Source organism: Typopeltis vanoorti, chromosome 20, assembly GCF_054136105.1.
Source record: "Typopeltis vanoorti isolate ZY-2024b chromosome 20, IOZ_Tvanoo_1.0, whole genome shotgun sequence".
NCBI classification, from domain to species: domain Eukaryota; kingdom Metazoa; phylum Arthropoda; class Arachnida; order Uropygi; family Thelyphonidae; genus Typopeltis; species Typopeltis vanoorti.
Window position 1 is genome coordinate 82,645,678 of NC_143568.1, and position 21,157 is coordinate 82,666,834.

A 21,157-nucleotide genomic window follows, 5' to 3' on the forward strand; every position below is an offset into this window, starting at 1 on the left:
TGAGATGTGCAGAATCGCCTATTAGCAAGCTGAAATTTTTATCTCCAATATCCGATTAGAATCTTCTTCAAAATTCTCACTTAGAACATTCTTTACAATTGCAGAGCACTTCATTCGGTGCGTGTTTTTACAATAAAACTTGCTTGTAAGTTTTATTTTTCTCCTTGCTCATTTTTGAAGAAGGATATACAACTATTTACTGCAACAAATTACGATCAGTCTTTGAAAACTTCCCGCCCGCTATCGTAACTACCAACCAGAACACTGTGCAAAGACTTGTAGCGATGCTATCAACTTTAAGGCGGCAAAATGGCAGACTGTTAGGCCACGTGACTGACTGAGGTCATCGTACGTTTGACACGTGCATGATGCTCTCACCAAACATAGAATTCAATTCCTTATCAAATGCAAGCATCTGGAAAACATTTAAAACAATTTCTTTAACAGTAAATTATAAAAACAACTAAAAAGAGCTGAAACTAGTTCTGAAGGAGCTAGATTTGGAGCTTGGTGCTAGATTAAAATTTTTGGAGGCTAGGGAAGAAAAAAAGGAGCTAGATCTACCTTTAAAAGAGCTAAATTGGTAGCACTGTGTAGCAAGCAAGTGAGTGCGTACATAATAGAAACCTGTCTGTCAATATTATTCCACATTGAAAAACAAAGAGTAGACCGAAATAATTTATTCATTACTTAAGTGGTTTCGGGACAATTCTTGTATTTCACATTGTAAGCAGAAATTTAATATATATATATATATATATATATATATAACAAATAACTCACTCGGACATAATAAAATATTTTAAAACAGGAATAACAGTGAAATACACGCATTAGCTATGATGTATTTTCTGTGTTGTTGTCTGCGAAGAACTAATAACCACGTGCGTGTTGTGTTAATTATCGAATACCAGACTTCATGCAGAATAATCCTGTGTTATGTTGAACTGTTCAATATGTTTATCATTTCAGCTGACTCGAACGCTCTTGAGAAAATTTTGTAATTTATGTGGAGCAATTTGGTTTGTTGCCACAATACGTGCTGTTTGGTTTTACCTTTCATTTGAGTCACCTGGAAACGGACAGGTAGAAATAGCAAAGAATAGTGAATCAAGCATGACACACGGGTATTGGCTCTACGAGCAGTGATGATGATGGCAACAATGTTATTAGTGGAGATTCTGTAAGCTCTATCACATAGGAACGAATAATGCCGATTTTTTACACTGAGTGCTATGGGAAGTGGGAGTAAATCGAATTGGAAGTAAACGGGTGTTTACCATTTTTAGACATTTGTAGACGTGTCCTCCAGAACACAGTCAATTTCTCAATGTATAGGAAACCAACAAGCACTGAACTAAATTTCCCCTCTACATCCCATTACCACCCAGCCTAAAGAATAGACATTATTTATGATCTACATGATAGAACTTACAGAATTACAAATAAAAGAAACTAAGCGACCTCACCTACTCCCTATACGGGAACAAAAAGGCGTTAGCTGATTTTTTTTTTTTTTTTTAGAAACTAAGGGCTCGATAAACTAAGCATCATTCTCCTAAATAATGGTTATAGTAGAACATGAAATCTACATCAACCACCTAAACAGTCAGATGAATATGAAAAATAAGACTTCAGAGGAACAGTGATTCTCCCTTATTTACTGTCAGTCGCAAACAAAATAAGAAGCATAGCGCGGCAATAAAACATAAAGGTGACTCTAATCCCTCATCAAGACCTCGAATCTCTCGAAACTTCCCAATCCACCATCTCAAGAAATAGTAAGTTTCTTGAGATGGTGGATTGGGAAGTCATGACATGCACGCAGTTACCAGTAGTTCGAAGCAGATCACATCATAGCAAATTCGCGTCTACTTTCGTTATTTCTGTTTTTTAAAAACATTTATTTATGTACATTGCCTGTTAAAACCTGTTTTTTTTTCTTTTCGTTTATTCGCATATTTCTCCTGATCATGTGAAACACAAGAATTTTCAGGAAACTAGTAGACTGAAAAAAAATTAATTAAGCCTTTTAGTCCTTTATAAGCAGTACACTATGCCCTTTTAGTCCTATCTATCTTTCGGAGACTGAGGAATACTTTAGATCTACCAATCATACCAATACTATCAATCAGAGATAGCTGGCTTAAGACTCACTAATTACAATGCTATCCGGAATCAAAAGGCGAGCACTATTTATGAAGATTACAACAGCAAATTATATTATTATTACATAACACCTCCAGGGAGTCCAAAGACTCATTGAGGGAGGGCACCACTCTACAGCTCTCCGTCTCCACCAACCGAAAGTACCTTCATCATCTACCGCCAACCACCACCACTAGTATTTTCTCAGACAATCACAAAGAAAATCCATGGCAGGATTCGAAACCACAGCCTTTTGGCTAGAGAGCTGAACGCTAACCACTCGGCCAACCAGCCCGGCAAATTCAGGAAAATCAGATTCTAGCAATTTATATAACTTACTATTTCGAGTAGAAAACGAGTACATATTCAGATTTTGGAATTGCGCGCACAAAGGGTTACATGGTAGAATTCATCATGAAAAAAGACAAAAGGCTGCACTTAGTGAATGGTGTTTGAAGGAAGCTTTTTTTTTTTTTTGAACGTATAATGTTGAAAACCTGGATATCTTGTAATATCTCAAAGATATCACTAGATGATTTCACATGGGAAAGAATTATTAGAAAGCTTGACCCTTAGAATTACTGATATCGTCCGAGAGCAGGGAATTTCACATAGCAATGTATCGAGGTCGTCCTCTCTCTACTGTGGAGAACGATGACAGGTTTTTAGTTATAAAAGCAAAACGTAATTGATTCACCACGGCAGCTCAGCATGGAAGTTGGCTTCATGCAAGCACATGTATATGGATATCTCGGCACACTGTTGTATACGTCTGCGACAACTTGGCCTCTACGCCTGAAGACTTGTAGTATGCATCCCTTTATCCAGTGGTGTGTTGGGACAGGCTCGTGCGAGCCGGTTGTTAAAAATTTTTCAAATTTAGCGAACCGGTTGTTAATGTTTTTAAGTCTGGCGAGCCGGTTATTAAAATTCTTTATGAAAGGATAGATGATGAATGGCGGTATATACTTTTTCTCGTAAATATTTTGAAATTGTATAATAAACACTTATATTTATTATTATTATTATTATCAAAAATAAATGCATAAAGGAGAATTCACAAAACACAAAGTCAATTTACGAACGGGAATTTGGAAATGATTTTATTTACTAAACAATGTCTGTATTCATTAAAACACAAACACGTTATCAAAACTCCCGAACTAGGTATTTGAATAAACAATAATGCCTTATTTTTCGCGAATTTCCAAGAACTTCCAATATTTAAGTTCTAGGAAATACAACATTGTTGCACTATCGATAAATACAAAAATAAAATTGATCGACTACGAGTGGTAATATTAGTGTTACATTTTTTTTTGTTCAGGATTTCATTTGATAATAGGTAAGTTGTAGGTAATATAGGAACATTTTCTTTAATATATGTTTTTATTTCGGTTTTTTTCTTTTTTTTTTAATAATTAAAATAATTTTAATCAGGGTTAGAGTTTTGTGGTCGAAAAAGCGGATAGCCGTTAGTTGAAAAAATGAAATAGAACGAAATTTCTTAAACATTAAAAGGACAAATTTTGAAGAAGCAGAAACAAAGACATCTGAAGATACAATAGAACTTTGTGAGGAATCAAATTTTTCATAAAGCGAGCCGGTTGTTAAAAATTTACCAACACACCACTGCCTTTATCCACAGATCAACGCAGAGCATGTTTTTCAGTGGTGTTGTATCCATAAAACTTGGACACGAAAACATTGTGCTAATGTACTCTTTACAGCAGAGCCGACGCTGGGTCCTTGACGCCCGCATGCAATTTCTATATAAGCGCCCCTGTAACGATCCGGGAGTATGTGGTTCTTTTACGATAATAAAAATTTAAATTATTTGAAATTTATTAAATAAATTTTGACAGAACAGCCACACGTTGGTTCGCTAAATGTAACCGGGAGTGTTGACTAGGCATGATAATCGTTAAAAACCCGTATATTCAAAAAATTCTCAAAAGTTAAAGCAAATTTTGATAAAGCCACTTCACTTTAATCGTTGAATATAATGATACAGGGATTATAGCCTTCTCACCGACCCGAATCGCTAACCAAATTAAAATGAATTTTAATTAAAGTTAAAATTTATTTGAACTAAAGTTTAAAAAATTCTTGCATTTTACAAGTTACTAAATTTTTAGTAACTTGTAATAATTTTTATAAGTGGAACTATCTTTTAGGAAATTAAAAGAAACTCAAGATAGATGAGAAAATAATAGAATAATTCAGAAATAATTAGAACATTTAATAAGTATTCAAAAAATAATATCTTTACAGAATAACAGAAAATAAATTAAATTACATAAATATACTTGAAAATTTTTTAATTAAAATTTCAAGGTTTTTGACTTCATATTCACAAAATTAGAAATAATGGTCTTAACGTCTAATTCCGCACATATATCATTTTCAATAGCTATTAACGTCACACTAACAAGCCTTTTTTTGTGACATACTTGTTCTTAAGTAAGTTTTAATCAATTTCAACTTGAAAAGGAATGTTCACCGCTCGCTACACTAACAGTTAAGGTTAATAGTATTCTCAAAGCAATTGAAAAGTTAGGGAAAGATAAATTATTGGACACAATAAAGTTAAGAATATCGAAAGGGCTTTTGAATATTTAAATTATCCTTCCGAAAAATATCCCGGAAAGCACATAACTCGTCATATAGTTCTATTGCATTTACGTTTTTATTGTCGCAGTCCTTCAAGAGAATCTCTAAATCATCACAAATTTTTCGCAGATCTTCGTTATTAATTTGTAGTAATCTATACAAGAAATTGAAATTATCATATCTTTTAGTTGTTTAAAACGTTTTATTAACGAAACACATTGCAACGTCTAGAAGTGTATAAAACACATTCACTCTAAATTTATCTTCTGGCGATTGTGGCGTTTCGTCATGAAGCTCGTAGTCAAATTGTCGTGTCTTCTTTCGTCGTCGAACTTCCGTACCAGTTTTAAATTCTTGTTCTCCATCCACCTCTTCACTCAGTTCTTTTGCTGTTTTTAGAACTTTAAAATTTGTATCTGATCGCTACTCTTGTAAGAATATTTTTAAGTTTTCGATAGATTCTAAAGCAAGTGTAATGTTCATATTTTTGTCTCGAAGCATTTTACTCACAGGGTTTATTCTGTTAAGTAAATCATACCAAGTTATAAGAGAGCAAATAAATTTGTAGTCCTTTATTTTAGCACATAATGTTTGTGCTTCATGCTGAGTTTCTTTATTAAAATTTTCATTATTTAAAATTTCAAAAAGTGCATCATAAATTTCTCCTAACTGATATCGTAGAGGGCGGATTGGGTTAATTTTACTTTTCCATCGCGTTTCTGATGGCTGTTTCAATGTTAATTTTTTTTACGAACTTTAAAAGGATTGCCCAACGTTTGTAAGAGAATGAAAAAGAATTGTATATTTCTTGAATACTTGCAAAGAAACTAATTGTATCTGCATTCACTTTGGCTGCATCGGTAATGATTAAATTTAGACTATGAGCAGCACATGGCACGTAAAAAGCTGAAGGATGTTTGTTCAAAAAGCAAATTTTGGAGCCCATATTTATCGCATTGTCATACCCTTGACCTCGCATGTCTTCAATGGGAATGTTCCATTTTTCCAGTTGTTCCATTATTTTTGCGCATAAACCACGTCCTGTGGAATCTGATATATCTGCAAAACCTAAAACTTTCCCCCTGATCTTGACAATTCCATTGTCACAGGAAACAAAACGAATAATAATGGTCATTTGTTATGTTTTACTTGCATCAGGTGTGCAGCCTAAAATAATGGAATAATATTTGGATTTTAGAATTGATAATAAAATTGTATCCCTGACTGCGTTACGTAAAGTTTCCAATATTTCGTTTTGACTGTCTTTACTCAAATAGTGTATGTACCCTATTGTATTCGTTGTAGGGCCTTTCAACATGAGTTTCCATAACGAGATCAAACATTGCAACCAGTTCGACTAATTTTAAAAAATTGTCGTTATTTCGTTCATATAATTTATCAGATGATCCGCGAAAAGCTAAATTTCCGCTACTAACGAATTTTATAATTTCAATCAAGCGTTCTAAAACACTCGTCCAATGTTTCTTTTCCATTTCATACATGCTTTGAGTCTGGAAATCAATAGTAGTTTTGTTATTTTAAATTTTATCAAGTTCCTTCCATTCTAAGAAATTCTTCATGTGAGTTAAACTAGTGTCATGTCTATGTAAAGTTGTACTTACATTTCTTCCAATCGTTATAACCTTCTACAAGACTCAGTGGCTGATTCAGTAGGTGCGACAAGTTTGCAACAAAAGCAAAAAACAGAATTTAAAGTTTCGGAATAAATGAGCCATGTTCTTGGCACGAGCTCCCGTTTTCCATTTTTCTATTATAATACGTGTCGCCAAATTTACGACCATATGTATCTCTGGGATATATTATATTTTATTTTGAACAGGCCCCATTTCAATTATAACAACTCGTAATTTTTCATCAATATTTCCCCGTTCACCTGGATCTTCTAAATTCACAGAGACTAACAATGTGTTAGTTTCGTGGTCAACTACAACTAAATCTTGTTGTAGTTGACTAAATCCTAACTATTTTTCACTTAAATCATGTTCAGTTATCTTGTTCAATAGTTGCAATAGTATCTTCATGCAAACTGGATGATGTGCTCGGTTCTTCAACTCTGATTTCTGATGTATCGAGTTGGTTATAATCTGCATCAGAATATTTTAATATTTTAAAAAATGTATTAAGAGCCCCAGTTTGTTTCTTAATATCTGCTTCTTTCGCAGCATGACGCTTATGATTTTGTGCACCGGATAACTTTTTTTTTTAAATTTTTGATTCGATTTCTATTTTATACCCACAAGAAATTACACAACACGACACAGAGACGAAATAATAGTCCTCACTGCGTTACTGTCAGTAGCCTACTGAGATGCGTACCATATGACCGGATAACTAGCAACAAATGTTTTGTACGAAAATACGTTTCTGCACATAAAAACTGTTCACCGTTTCACTTTAGATAGACTGCAGTAGACACAACATTCTGCAGGCAAGCATTTAGCCTGCTCTAGCTGCAAAATTGTAAACAGCCGGCTGATCTAAGAGGCGGCAATATACATTTTTTTTTCTAAATTTTTATTCAGTGTATACGGCCTCATTTATTTTAATATTGATCATTCTAAGAATTATTTTGTCTTTATGATAAAAATTTTGTTTCTTAAAAATTAACTTATGAACCGTTCCCTGGCGGCGGCACCCCCCCCCCCATCGTAGCGGCGCCGGCATGCATCGCATGCCCGCTTCTGCCGGCCCTGCTTTATAGAGGAGATCATTTTAGTCTTTCCTCCGATTCTAGACAACACACGATCTGGTGTGAAAGTGGTACTGCTTACCATCGGGAGAATGTTCTTGAAATGGATAGATGCTGGGATGATGGTGTTGGTAGACATGGGTGCACCGAGCTACAAGTGCTCGAAAAAGGGACTATGACTGGTGAACGATATTGCAACAAATTTCTTCAGCGTAATGCTCAATTATTCCGTGATGCTCTATGGTAAGGTGACCAGACGTCCCTTTTTTAACGCGATTGTCCCATTTTTTAGACTCTGGTCCTGTTGTCCAGACAAAACCTTAACGGGACGCTAATTGTCCCTTTTTATTAACGTGAGTCCCGTTTTTTCCCTTTTTTTAAATTCGTGGCATGACTTCATTCTTGTATGTTCGAACATGGAAAGAATAATATTTCTGCTGGTGACATGTGATAGCTTCAAATCGAAAACATGCATGCCATGACGATTATCAACCGTTATGAACCCACTCTCACTGCGATAGGACGCAAATACTAACCAGTTACTTGGTCTACCATCCGGGCGTATGGTAGACAAAGTAACCCTGTTACTATTGTTTTGTGCTTCTTATGCCGGTCTGTTAGTAGTTGCGAAAGTTAAAGCGAGTATATATTATTGTTATTATTATTATTATTACTTGATACCTCCAGGGAGTCCAAAGACTCATCAAGGGAGAGCAACTACTCTACAACTCTGTCTCCATTCAATTCTCCAACTACAATCATCATCTACACAAATTTTGCGTTGATTTGGTATGTCATGGGTTGGGAAGATAAATTAGGACAAGATAGTGTTATTGAAGAATTCGGCAGTATTTGTAGAATGCCATCTACCGCCCACCACAACCACTAGTATTTTCACATACAATCACAAACATCCATGCCCATGGCGGGATTCAAACCCACAATCTTTTGGCTGGAGATCGGATACGCTTACCACTCCGCCAACCAGGCCAGCAAAAAAGATTAAAACCACAATCTCGAGGATTTGTGTTTTAATCAGTTAAATGGAAAGCGAACTGCGTGTTCAGAAACTTACTTCAGAATACCCTTCTTGAAAGACGACGAAACAACAACTTGCAACGTACTGTGTGTCGTTCGGTTTTTTCAATTGAACATGGAGGCTGCTCTAATATAAAACAGCATTTGACCAAGCAAAAACATAAATTTTCAGCCGCTGTCCGCAGTTGAAGAGAAGATGTTACGTCATTTTTCACGATTCAAAAATTCAAAAATTCAAAAAAAAAATTCAAAGGGAAATTAACTAACGAAAATAAATGTCTTGTAGCTCAAGAAGGGACTGTCAGTTGTTCGTTTGTTATGGCAATCCCAGGAACAAACGCAGCTGTAGAGAGATTTTTTTCTCTCGTGAATTCTTTGTGGTCTGATGAAAAAACCTCTTCAACACCAAGACTGTGAAAGCAATAATTGTAATCAAGAAACACTTTGACATTTCTTGTATTGATTTTTATGAGTGCATCTTGAAAAAACTAACACTTTTGGAAGAAATAATGTCTTCATATAAATATAATAAAAATGATAATGCTGATACTCCATAATTATAATGCACACTTTAGTCCTGTGTACTCTAATTATAATTATATGTTATTCCATTTTTATGTAGAGCGACCAGATGCGTCCATTTTTTCCCGGTTTTTTTTTAATTGCTGAAAAATTCAAAATGTCTCTTTTTTTTGTTTTGAAAGTCTGGTCACCCTACTATAAGGCAAAGAATTCATTTTTATGGATGACAGTGTCACACCATATTACACGAGCAGTGGAGATACTTCTGGAGAACAATGGTATTAATGGAATCGAGTGGCCAGCATGCTCACCAGATCTCATCTATATATAACACACATTTTCGTTTCTCTGAAGGATAAGTAGGTAGTTTGGTTTAAGAATTCCCGAATCGCTTGGTGCTAAGCATGGTACAACGTTGTAACAGCTGTAAGCGCAGTTCGACATGGACATATTCAGGGCCGGCTCTACCGACGGTGCAACGCGTGCATTTGCACGGGGCAACAATTTTTTTTTTGGGGGGGGGGCGGCCAAAATGAAAGTGAATAAAATGAAGATGTGGAATAAATAAATAAATAAATAATAATAAAAATAATAATAATAATAATAATAATAATAATAATAATGCGTACGATCGCAGTTTTTATAATAAGTTGACCAGTGACTTATTATGCCCATGATGCTGTTTCTATTTCCGACAATCCGTTGACCAATGATACTCGCGTAATGCTTTTCGGTAATCGAAGCTATGTGAGTCATTCTTCGCTTACTCTCTTTCCCTCTCGCCTCTCCTCTCTATTCCTTGCATATGCAACAATGGAGTCTGCAATAAAACTCCATTTAAAAGTTCATTATGCGATATTATATTTCCATCTTGTGCTTGTTAACTTACTATGAATTGAATTTCCCACTGTTAGCTGGTGTTAATTTCTGAATGAGAAGAATTATAATATAATAGTATCTCATTCAGAGTTTAACATAATCTGCCATTCCCAAGGCCAATTTTGTTCATACTGTTGTGTGTCACTATTTTGTATAATATATTGTAATATATTTGTAAAAACTTGTAGTTGTTAGTTGTATTAATCATGCTAATTCTTAGTGTTGGGTATGCATACATTGTGAACTAAACACGGGAACTTGAAACTTAATCCGGTTATATGAATTACTGCCTAAGGCAAGACACGTGTACTAGAAAACGAGTCATATACGAAGTAATTGAAATTTTCACTAGAGTACCTCTCTTAGAGTAACGGCCGTCGATACTGTAATCTCCAGAACGTTTCACTTGTTTTTGAGCGTGTATTAAGGAAAGTTGATTTTGCTCAGTGTTACTGATGTTACAGTGATAAGATTTTTTTTGAGTTTTATGTAAATTAGTAGTTAGTACAGTGTTTCAACCTCCATTAATTATTAAATAATGCCATACTACTAATAATATTTTATTGTAGGGTTTAAAACAATTTTAATATTCAAATAGATTACAATGTCTGATAAAAGGGAAAAAAACTATCAGGTGCAGAATATCGCAAACGGAAACTGGAAAAAGAACGTGATATTCAAAAACATAGCGTGACTTTACTTAAATATCTAAAAACTGAATCAGCTGATGTAGGGCAGGAGGAAATAAGTAAATGTACCGAAACCAATGATTCTGAGCTCATGGCAAGTACTTCTAACTCGGATCCCAGTAACATAGACATCGCAAGGAATCTCGAAAATGAGACTGATATGACAATTTCCGAATCTAGAGATTTAAGTGATGAACTTGATAGGTACACTGATCCAGCTAGATGGAATCCTTCTTTAAGCCGAAAGACTGGAAATCGTAAAAAAGGACCCGCCAGAGAAATCAAACAATGATTTCATTTTTCCGCGCAGCTCTAATGGTAGGAAATTTTCATTAAATTTTTACACCAGGGAACTAAGCAATGGAGAACATATTAATCGATCATGGTTTGTGTATTCAAAAGAAAAAGATTCTGTATTTTGTTTCTGCTGTAAGTTGTTTTCCTGTAATACAATGTCATTCACTACTGATGGGTATATAGCGCCTCCGTAGCGCAATTGGAAGAACGACGGTACATTGCGCCCTTCGATTGGAATAGGCCTAAGTTCGATTCTCGTCGCGACGGGAGGAATCTTTATCTGGTCGATTTCAATTCGAAGGTGAGTTAGCCGATCTCATACGGAGGTAGCAGGGTTTTTTCTCCCGGAAACTCGGGTTTTTCATCCCGCATACATACAAATCGGCCCTTCAGAACACACGCAATTTACAGACAAAAATTACTAGGTGTGATGGTGTTGGAGGTGGGCGGTAGATGGCGTTGATGGAGATTATTCGTAGTAGCGGTTAGGTGTAGAGACAGCTGTAGATGTCCTCCCGCGATGAGTCTTCGGACTCCTTGGAGGTATCAGGAATAATAATAATAATAATAATGATTGGGGTTATTTGTATGTGTATCTTAATGAACACGAGAAATCAAAAAACCATTTGGAGTCCCATAAAAAGTGGATCGAATTATCGTCCAGGCTTAAATTAGAACAGACAATTGATTCAATGCAGCAAAAGTTATTAAATTCAGAAATTCGGCACTAGAGGAGCGTAATAGAACGCCTAATTGCTGTTGTCCAGTTCTTGGGTCAACAATTCTTACCATTTCGTGGAACATCTGATAATTTATTTGACCCTAATAATGGAAATTTTTTACAGCTTGTTGAACTGATTGCCAGATGTGACAGTGCTATGTCTGAACATTAATGAGAGTAGCTTGTGGTTCGGCCCAACATTATCTTGGGAAAAATATTCAAAATGAATTGATTGCTCACCTCTCTGGAACCTTAAAAAAACAAATAATTTACCCTGACACAACGTGTTGTCTGAGGTAGTGTGAAGTGGGCCGTACTTACATTTTTTCGTGACGGGCGGGGCCCGAGGCGGTAGAGTGCTCAGGAGTTCTGGCTCATTGTTTGGGCCCTTAAATTGGACCTAATTTATTGGGACCCCAAGACCCTGAAAAATAAGGACGAATGCTCCTCTGCATAAGTAGACCTTAGTGTGGATTGTACTGTCGATTTTTTTGAGTTTATGGGACGAAACACCGGTTTTCTGGAAATCGAGTAACTCGGAAAGAACCGGTCGAAGAAAATCTTATAAACAGTTCCTGAATTTTTCTTCAGAGGGTGCAAATATCACTTTCACTGAAGCTATACAGACCAGTATAGTTCGCCCACCGTTTGTAGGTCCCTGCTTCGCGTCTTTTCAAGAATAGTCGATTCATGCTGAAGGGGAGAAAGAAATGAAGGACGTCCGAATTGGTCGCCAACACGCGAAATCACATGCTTTATAGGTAAAAATTTTCCAACTGTTATACAAGCAACATAGTTAACTACAATAATCATAAAAGATAAGTTAATTTTCCGACCTGTAATAATAAACAAACACATCCCAGAAGACAGATTGATTACCCTATTATCGGAATGGATTCTCCCTTTTCTGAGATGCGCAGAAGTGTCGAAGGATCTCTAATCAGTGGGCGAACTATAGTGTGAACAACAACAACAACAAAAAAAAATTCTGTCCCATCTGGTTCTTTCATGTGGAACAATACCGGCAAAAACATTTCGAATCAATTTCTATGTAAATTCTCTGCCTCAGTGCAGAGAAATCCATATTAATTAATCCGGCAAATTGTTTATACACTTGAAGACTATATTTAACAATAATAATAATATATTCTCATTCTGTGTATATTTGGATAGAGGGCGCATTGCATCCTTTTTCTGTGGGGAAGTTTATTTTTCTCCTGGTTGTGTGTATTATATATTTACGTTGATTTCGTATGTCATGGGTCGGGAAGATAAATTAGGAGAAGATAGTGTTATTGAAGAAGTAGGCAGTATTTTAAATAATCCCTTACGACCTTTAAAAGAGCGATTTAGGGCCTTGTTTACTCTACGAAATTTTGGGGGACATTCTGCAATTGACTGTATTTCCAAGTGTTTCAACGATTCGTCTGCACTTCTAAAGCATGAGCTTGCATATTGTCTCGGTCAGATGCAAGATCCCTACGCTGTCCCGGTTTTAATTACAGTATTAGAAGATGTTACGCAAGAACCAATGGTTCGTCATGAGGCAGGTAAGATACATTTTACGAATTATTTAAAAATATGAAAATAACTATACCGTGAAGCACTTTGAGGCTTACACGTCAGATTAAACGTGAAGAGGACATGCGTATAAAAGAAATGATTTTATTGCTTATTTATATTTCTCTATTAAATTTAACTAGCATCTCAGGAGCGAGATCTTACATTTATAGAAAATGTTACAAAAGCAATACAAAATTGGTTCATCAGGTATACAGCATTGATGCTCAGAAAGCTTCGTATTTGTAGTTTCGATGCGATCTTTACTAGGATAGTATTTTGAATACTGTTTCAAGAAATAAAATTCACACGACAACTTTTCACATGCTTATCAAATCATTTTCAGGTACTTTTTGATTATGCAAGGTCTGATAAGTTTCTTTAAACAGACAAATATAATGCAATTGTGATGTCTTAGGGTTATTCCTCACTACTTGAACATGTCAAAGGCATGACCTATGAATGTCAACTTTCAGGTGGCAAAATTAATTAATCCTGCGGTGGTCGCGACTGATCTGACAGATGCATGCAAATTGTTTAAATAAATTTAAATAAATATTCTTACACATATTCAGTGTATAGCTTGAAGGTCATGACTAGCTGCGCATGCGTATATTACGAATGATATCCGCACTGTTTTTTGCTGTCGGTTTGGTTTAACACGTCAGTAAATTGTATCTGAGAGATACCGCGAACTCCGATGTCAGTATAATATTGGTTTAATTGTTATTATTATTATTTACCGTTGAAAATGGCTGGAAAAATGCGTGTATATCGGTTGGATAATCCATCAGATGTTGAAGAGATTCGGCGAATGTTAGTCGAGTCCGATGATGAGAATGATAGAGTCGAATGCGAAAGTGATTTAGAAGATGATGATTATGTGAAAGTTCGTTCAGAAGATTCGGATACCGAACAAGATATTTCTAGTGATGATGAAATAGACACGAATGAAGAGTATTTTCTTGGAAAGGATAAAGAATCAAAATGGAGGAAAAATCCAATAAAAAGACAAATTATAAGACAGCCGCAGAATATTTTGTGTCAACTTTCGTCAGTTCGGCCAAACGCAAAAAATGCCAAGACAGAACTTGAAACTTGGAATTGCTTTATCACAAATGAAATTTTAGATTTAATCATATTATATACAAATAAATACATCGATTCTATTTCGAAGCGGTATTCAAGAGAAAGAGATGCTAAACGAATAGACAAAACAGAATTGAAAGCATTTTTAGGTCTCTTATATCTAGCTGGTTTATATTGCAATAGTCAACTAAATTTGCAGGATTTATGGGCTACAGATGGCAGTGGGATTGAACTTTTTAGACTTACAATGTCTTTAGTGAGATTTAGATTTATTCACAATTGTATCAGGTTTGATGACAAACTTACCCGCTTAGAACGCCTGAAATTTGACAAATTGGCGGCTGTGAGAGACATTTTCTCACCATTTGTAGAAAATTGTGAATTATGCTACTCTATGGGACACAATGTAACAATAGACGAAATGTTACCTGGGTTTAGAGGCAAATGTGGATTTAGACAATATATTCCATCAAAGCCCAGTAAATATGGAATAAAAATGTTTGCTATGGTCGATTCAAAAGTATTTTACACAGGAAATCTTGAAATATATGCAGGTGAGCAGCCTGAAGGACCTTACTTGATTAGTAATAAACCAGTAGACGTAATCAAGAGACTTGCAGAACCCATTTACTTTTCAGGGCGTAATATTACAGCCGATAATTGGTTCACTGATATAAATCTTATCGCCGACTTGAAAAAGAAGCAACTTTCATATGTAGGTACTGTTCGTAAGAATAAACTCCAATTACCACCTGAATTTGTGTCTCCTAAAAATAGGTCTGAAAAATCCAACATATTTGCTTTTGATGCAGATTGCACACTTGTATCTCATATACCGAAAAAGGGAAAAAACGTAATTTTAGTTTCAAGTATGCACTTTGATAACACCGTGAATTTAGATTCCCAAAAGCCTGATATACTGGAATATTACAATCAAACTAAGTCAGGAGTTGACACTGTGGACCAAATGATTGGTACATATAATGTAGCCAGGAACACCAGAAGATGGCCTATGGTTATATTCTACACAATTTTGAATATTGCAGGAATAAATGCTCAGACTATTCATATGCTGAACAACAATGTGAAAATACGCCGCAGAATATTTATTAGAAATCTCATAACGCAGTTAGTGTCAGAACAAATAAAAAGGCGTTCAGAAATCTCTACAGGTGTGCATAAGTCTTTATGCCTGAAACTTCATAAGTTTCAGACACAATTTGAAGGAAATTCTAATGACGACATAGATACAGCTCCGTCGACAAACAGAAAAAGAAAAAGATGTTTTATGTGCTATGCATCCAAAACAAATCGCTTATCAAAATATTTTTGCAAGTGTTGTAAAAAGTATTTATGCCTTGAGCATAGCAATATTGTTTGCAATGACTGTTATGAACGTTTTGTAAATCCAACTATTGAAGATTCTGATTAATTAATGTTAAATTCATTTGTTTAGTTTTATTTCCTTTCATTATCCATGTTTGCATTATTTTGTAACAAAAATTTTTATTCTTTATATTTCTTTGTTTCAATAATTTCTAGATTGTAAATGAAAATAAATAAACCATCATGTATTATATTTGCAGTGTTTTTTTTTTAAGTTTTATTGCATTTCAGCACGTGCTAGTAATGAATGTATCTCTCGGATACACGCGACCTAAGCTGCAATTTTTATGACCACAGCCTCCACAGGATTAATCAAAATTTCTTATTGTCTAGTTTCTGCAGAAGAGCTAATATGGCAATGGTTTAAATTGCTTACCTAAACAAGAAATCTTATCCATTTTTGAAAGAGACTATTGGTGAATCCTGTTCCTTTGAAAGAAAGAAGTCAACTTTTGAGATGAGAAAAAGGAGCTACTATACTTAAAATTTCTTCCTTTCTTGCATATGGAAAATGTAAGCAAGGAGGGTAAAGAGGCTATGGGTAAATCCTGTCTTTTGGAAAAAAATTAGTAGTGTAGCAAAGTTTTTGGGGCCCTTGGAATTTGGAGCTATTCTTGGTGTGACAGTTTCAGCAATAGATAAAATATCCTGTCATTGTTTTTACATTGGCACCCTTGGTCACATTCTGAAGAGTTTTAACTATTCTGTTTCCTTTTCTTTATTTCCAAACTTTCTGAGTAAGATATGTTCGTGGTCCCTTCCAGGAGTTTATAGGATTCCTTATTCACACAGTTTAAATTTATTTTGGACAGACTGGCCATTCTGCTTATATTAGATGGAAAGCACATATGAATTAGATCCATTATAATAAACATGGAAAGTCAGGATTAAGACTATGCCTTAGTAATGAACTACATGATAATTTAGAAACACAAATTATCTACTTCATATTTGCAGGTCATGTCAAAAATAATAAATCCCTGTTTAAAGAATATTTTCAAGAATACAAGATTCATTTTGTTATTTATTTACAAATTGGTCACCTGGCTTCCATTGTTATGAGGGACTGGATCCAATGATGTGACAAAAACAGTATTAGGATTCTGGAATGCAAGTTATGAAAGTAGTAGAAAATGCAAACTTTTGCACAGTTTGGTAGATAGGTGAAAAAGAAGTGATAAAGATATTTAAATTAGTGAAGGGATTGGGATGTGAGAGAATAAAAATTGAGAGGTAATTTCCTGAAAGTAGCATTAATAAAATATAAACAAGGAGGGGAAAAGATATTTTACATGGAGAGTGGTAGCTTGAGTAGAATGTTTGCCAACTGCATTAATCTTATAGATGTGTTACTGGTCAAGTAAACCTGCCACAATGACTCTGCCAATGCTACAGCAGATAGTTATTAATAATCATAGCCATTTTTCCTATTATATGGTAATACCAATAGTAATTATTGGTATTACCATATAATAGGAAAAATGGCTATCCATTTCAGGGATGTGGGAACTTGTCATCCACATTATTAACATTGTATATTTCATTTTATTCTATTTTTTTTTTTAAAGAATATTCATTAAAATATTCTTTTTGATCTATAGATGTCACATTTTTAGCCATGCATGCATGGCTAAAAAATGTTCAGGCATGCATGCATGGAAGGAAGGACTCATTGAGGGAGTCCTCACCAGCTGTCATTACTTTCTCTTAAAATCATTCACATTAGATGCACTTCAGTAGGAAAGCTGTTCTACTCTCTCGCTGCTCTGAGAGAAAAATCTAGTTCTCCCCTTAAACTGTACAGAAACTCATTTTCCACAGATACCTCCCCCCCCCTCTTCAGGGCCAGATTTAAGGTGGTGGTTGTGTGATCCCTAAGCTATAACTTTTAAAAATAGGCTCTCGTCTACTGAGTAAATTTTTAGCTATCTATACTTGTAATTTATTTTATTTACGCATATGGCTTTGTGAAACTGACAAGTGAAATGTACAATCACAATCTCTAGAAACAAATGATGGAAATCTTAACATGTAAAAGTTCATTACATAAAGGCACAAACTGCATTCTAAGTCTTCATCCTTTTTTTAAAAAAAAGCAAAAGTAATTTGTTATAATCATGTTAGGGAAAATTATCATCGTACTGCACCAAATATGACAAGACTGCATGTTCTCCTAACACATCACAACACAAATGTAGCCGTATCCGAGGTTTTATTAGGGAGCAGTTGTGACTTGTGTGAAATCTTGATCCATTAGAGAAAACCCATTTCACTTTGCATCATCATCTTCTAGCATGAGGAGGAGTTCTGCTGATGCTTTGAGGACAATGAGAGCGGCTACGAAAAAAACGTCTTCATGGTGAATGGAATTTTGATCTTCTGTTTCCTCCATAACCACTGCCACCACCATACCAACTACAGGTCAATGTCCAGACTGGAAAGCCAATCCAAGGCCTCATTCGTCACCTTGTGGATATCCTGTAGGCCACCACCATGAAATTGGCACCTTGGGCAGTCGTTCACAATATGAGTAAATTGTCTGAACCACGGGAGAACAATCGCAATAAGGGTGGTCTAACAGCCCCTATTTATGTAGTAGGTAGTTGAACAATGGAGAGGCAAATCTGCCCTGGTTAGTTCTGATCCTGTTGATTGATGACCAAATCTTCCTAGGGAAGAGCAAAACTAGGCTACAGAGCACAGGGATCTTCTACCAGGAAGCCATTTGTTGGGAGATTGTTGGACCATTATTCTCTCCACATGTCAGGTGTTGATGACAGGGCAGCTGAAGAGAGTTCATCTATGGCTCAAAGAGGCTTTCTAGATTTTAGGCAAAGATTAGGTGGATTTATGAGAGTCTGGTGCAGGGGCAGCAGTGGGTTGCTCATTGCTTTATTAAATTCTTTAATCAAGGCTTGTCTTCTCCGTATGTTTGGTGGAACAATGTTAGATAGGAGAGAGGGGGGGTGCTTCTCACTGTCCCACTATTTGTACACATGGTAGAGTTTAGCTGGGTGTCCATAATGTTAGTGTGCGTGCACTTCTTTCCAAGACAGGGGCACAATATTCTGCTGCAGAGAATGCGAAGGCTAGTGCAGACGACGACCTTAAGACTTCTATGCTACAACATCCCAGGTTGTTCCAGCAAGCCTTGAAATGATATTGTTTCTCGTTTTAATTTTGTTGGACAGACTGGTGATGTGCCTTTTATAGGTTAGGCTTCTGTCCAGGCTCACTTCAAGGTATTTTGGGTGAGGCTCGTGTTCTACCATTTTTCCACAGAAAGAAAGGTTGAGGTGTTGATTTGCCTCTCCATTGTTCAGGTGAAATACTGTGGACACAGTTTTTGTTGGATTTGGCTTCAAGAACCACTGCTTGACGTACTCTTCCAGGATGTTCAAGTCTGTGTACAAGGTTGATTCTAGGTTGGCAAAGGAGGCAGATTGATGTAGGATCGCTAGGTCATTAGTGTAGATATACTTGCTTGAGCTGGTTTATGGTAAGTCATACATGTAGATGTTAAAAAGTAAAGGGGATAACACAGAGGCCTGAGGGAGACCTTTGTGAAGGAATCTGGGCCTGCTCTTTTTTCAGCCAATATAGGCCTGGATCTTTCTGTTGGAGAGAATGGATTAAAAAAGCTGGAAAGTTTTTTTGCACCTTATATTTTGTAGCTTTAGGAGGAGGCCCCTGATCCAGATTGTGTCATAAGCTGATGTTAGGTCAATGAAAGTGGCTCCAGATTTAAGTTTCTTCTGGAAGCCCGCTTCAATCTATGTTGTCAGGGCCAGGATCTGGTCATAGCACCTTCTTCCTGGCCTGAAGCCAGCTTGTTCATTCGGGAGTGCTTTTTCGATGAGTGGTGAAATTCTTTTAAGGAGAATTCTTTCAAAGAGCTTAAAGGTGGAGCAAAGCAAGGAGATAGGTCATAGATTTTTCACACCATTTGGATCTTTCCCTGGTTTGGGCCCAGCAATTATTTTGACTTCCCTCCACAGATTTGGTAGTTTACCAGTTCGTCATAATTTCTGAGAAAAGGGGTGGCCAGCCATGTTTGTCCTTGTTGACCAAGATGGTTTAGAAACTCAGGGTGGATACCATCCACTCCTGCAGCCTTGCCATTCTTGGTGAGTTTTAAGGCTACCTGTACCTCTTCCCAAGATACTGAGTGCACAAGTTCAGGAAGCTCAGGTCCCTTCTTCAGGATTTGTCGGATGGAAGATTGCACAGCAATTTTCCTGATAGAGCCGGGATGTATCTTAGAGGTTTTCAATAAATGATTAGCCATTTGATCAGTAGTTATCTCTGTTGTTTTGTGTGTTGTTGGTTCTGCTCCACCTAATTTTCTCAGAAGTGACCAGCTTTTCTGTCTAGATGTGATGAAATCGAGTTCATGGATGGTTGAGATCCATCTTTCCTTTCTGTTTTTATCCAGGGTTGCTATGAGCTCCTTAGCAACATTGATCTTCAGTTTCCTCATATTTGGCTAAAAGTTCCTCAGTTTCTCTACTCCAGCATGGAATATATTGTTTTTTGTAGCCTCTAGGAATAGAGGCTTTGGCTGCAGTTTTGATTAGTTTAACAAATCTAGGATAGCAGTTAGGAGTGGGTGGAATTGCTCTAATGGTTTGCTCGATTTGTTTCCGAAATGCATTCCAGTTGAATCTGTGAAGGTTCCATCTAACAATTGGTATTCTGCTGATGACTGGGTTTGATGTGCCTGTCTATTAATGTAGGACAATGCTGACTATTTGGGAATTTGTTGAGGATGGTTCTTGTTGTTGGCAGAGGATAGTTTCAGCGTCTTTAGTGACTATGCATAGATCTGGAGTGTAGGTTCTGTTCCATCTGGCTGAGTGAAGCGTGCCCTCCTGCTTGGCATCGTAAATCAAATATAGGTTATATATATCCCTCCAATTAACTAGATTATTACCATCCCGGTTGTTAGAGGAATAGCCCCACATGGTGTGATGAGAGTTGAAGTCACCAACATAGGTAGCAGGATGAGGTGGTGGCTGGTCCATCTGATCAGGCTAGGATTGTGATGGTGGTTTGTAGACATTGTAGATGGTGGTATTTTGAACTTTAATACCTATAGAGTATTCTGTATCAGGTACAAATTGGGTTATGTCCTTGAGGCCAGGCCATTCTTCCACTACTCGCATGGGACATTGAAGAGAACATATAAGAAAGTGATCACTTTCCTGTTCTCTGCACAATGTCTTCACAGGGACCATGTTGACCCACATGGATACCTATATGAAAAATTGACCAGGCTGACTAGAACACTTTCTCTCATCTTGCAAAATTTAATGCTGATGCCATCAGTCAAACACCTATCAATGAAAAGCTGTAAAATATATAACAGAATGCATTGTCCGGGAAGCAACAGCCTCCATCCCAAAAACATCATCTCAGTTTCCAATCTATCCAAAGCCTTGGTGGAACCCGGAATGTTAGACAGCCAAAAAAGAGCTTTGGGCATATTTTGTAGATACCCCACCC

The 21,157-nt window shown here is 36.3% G+C and overlaps 1 protein-coding gene across 1 annotated transcript in view; it reads left to right on the forward strand.

The window, feature by feature from the left end:
- The first annotated feature begins 12,799 nt into the window (after positions 1 to 12,799).
- Positions 12,800 to 21,157, forward strand: part of nero (deoxyhypusine hydroxylase nero) — a 55,768-nt gene continuing 47,410 nt past the window's right edge. The window contains exon 1 of the mRNA XM_090410172.1: positions 12,800 to 13,167. Coding sequence (XP_090266298.1) covers positions 12,876 to 13,167 — 292 coding nt within the window. The 5' untranslated portion in view covers positions 12,800 to 12,875. The remainder of the gene's footprint in view (positions 13,168 to 21,157) is intronic.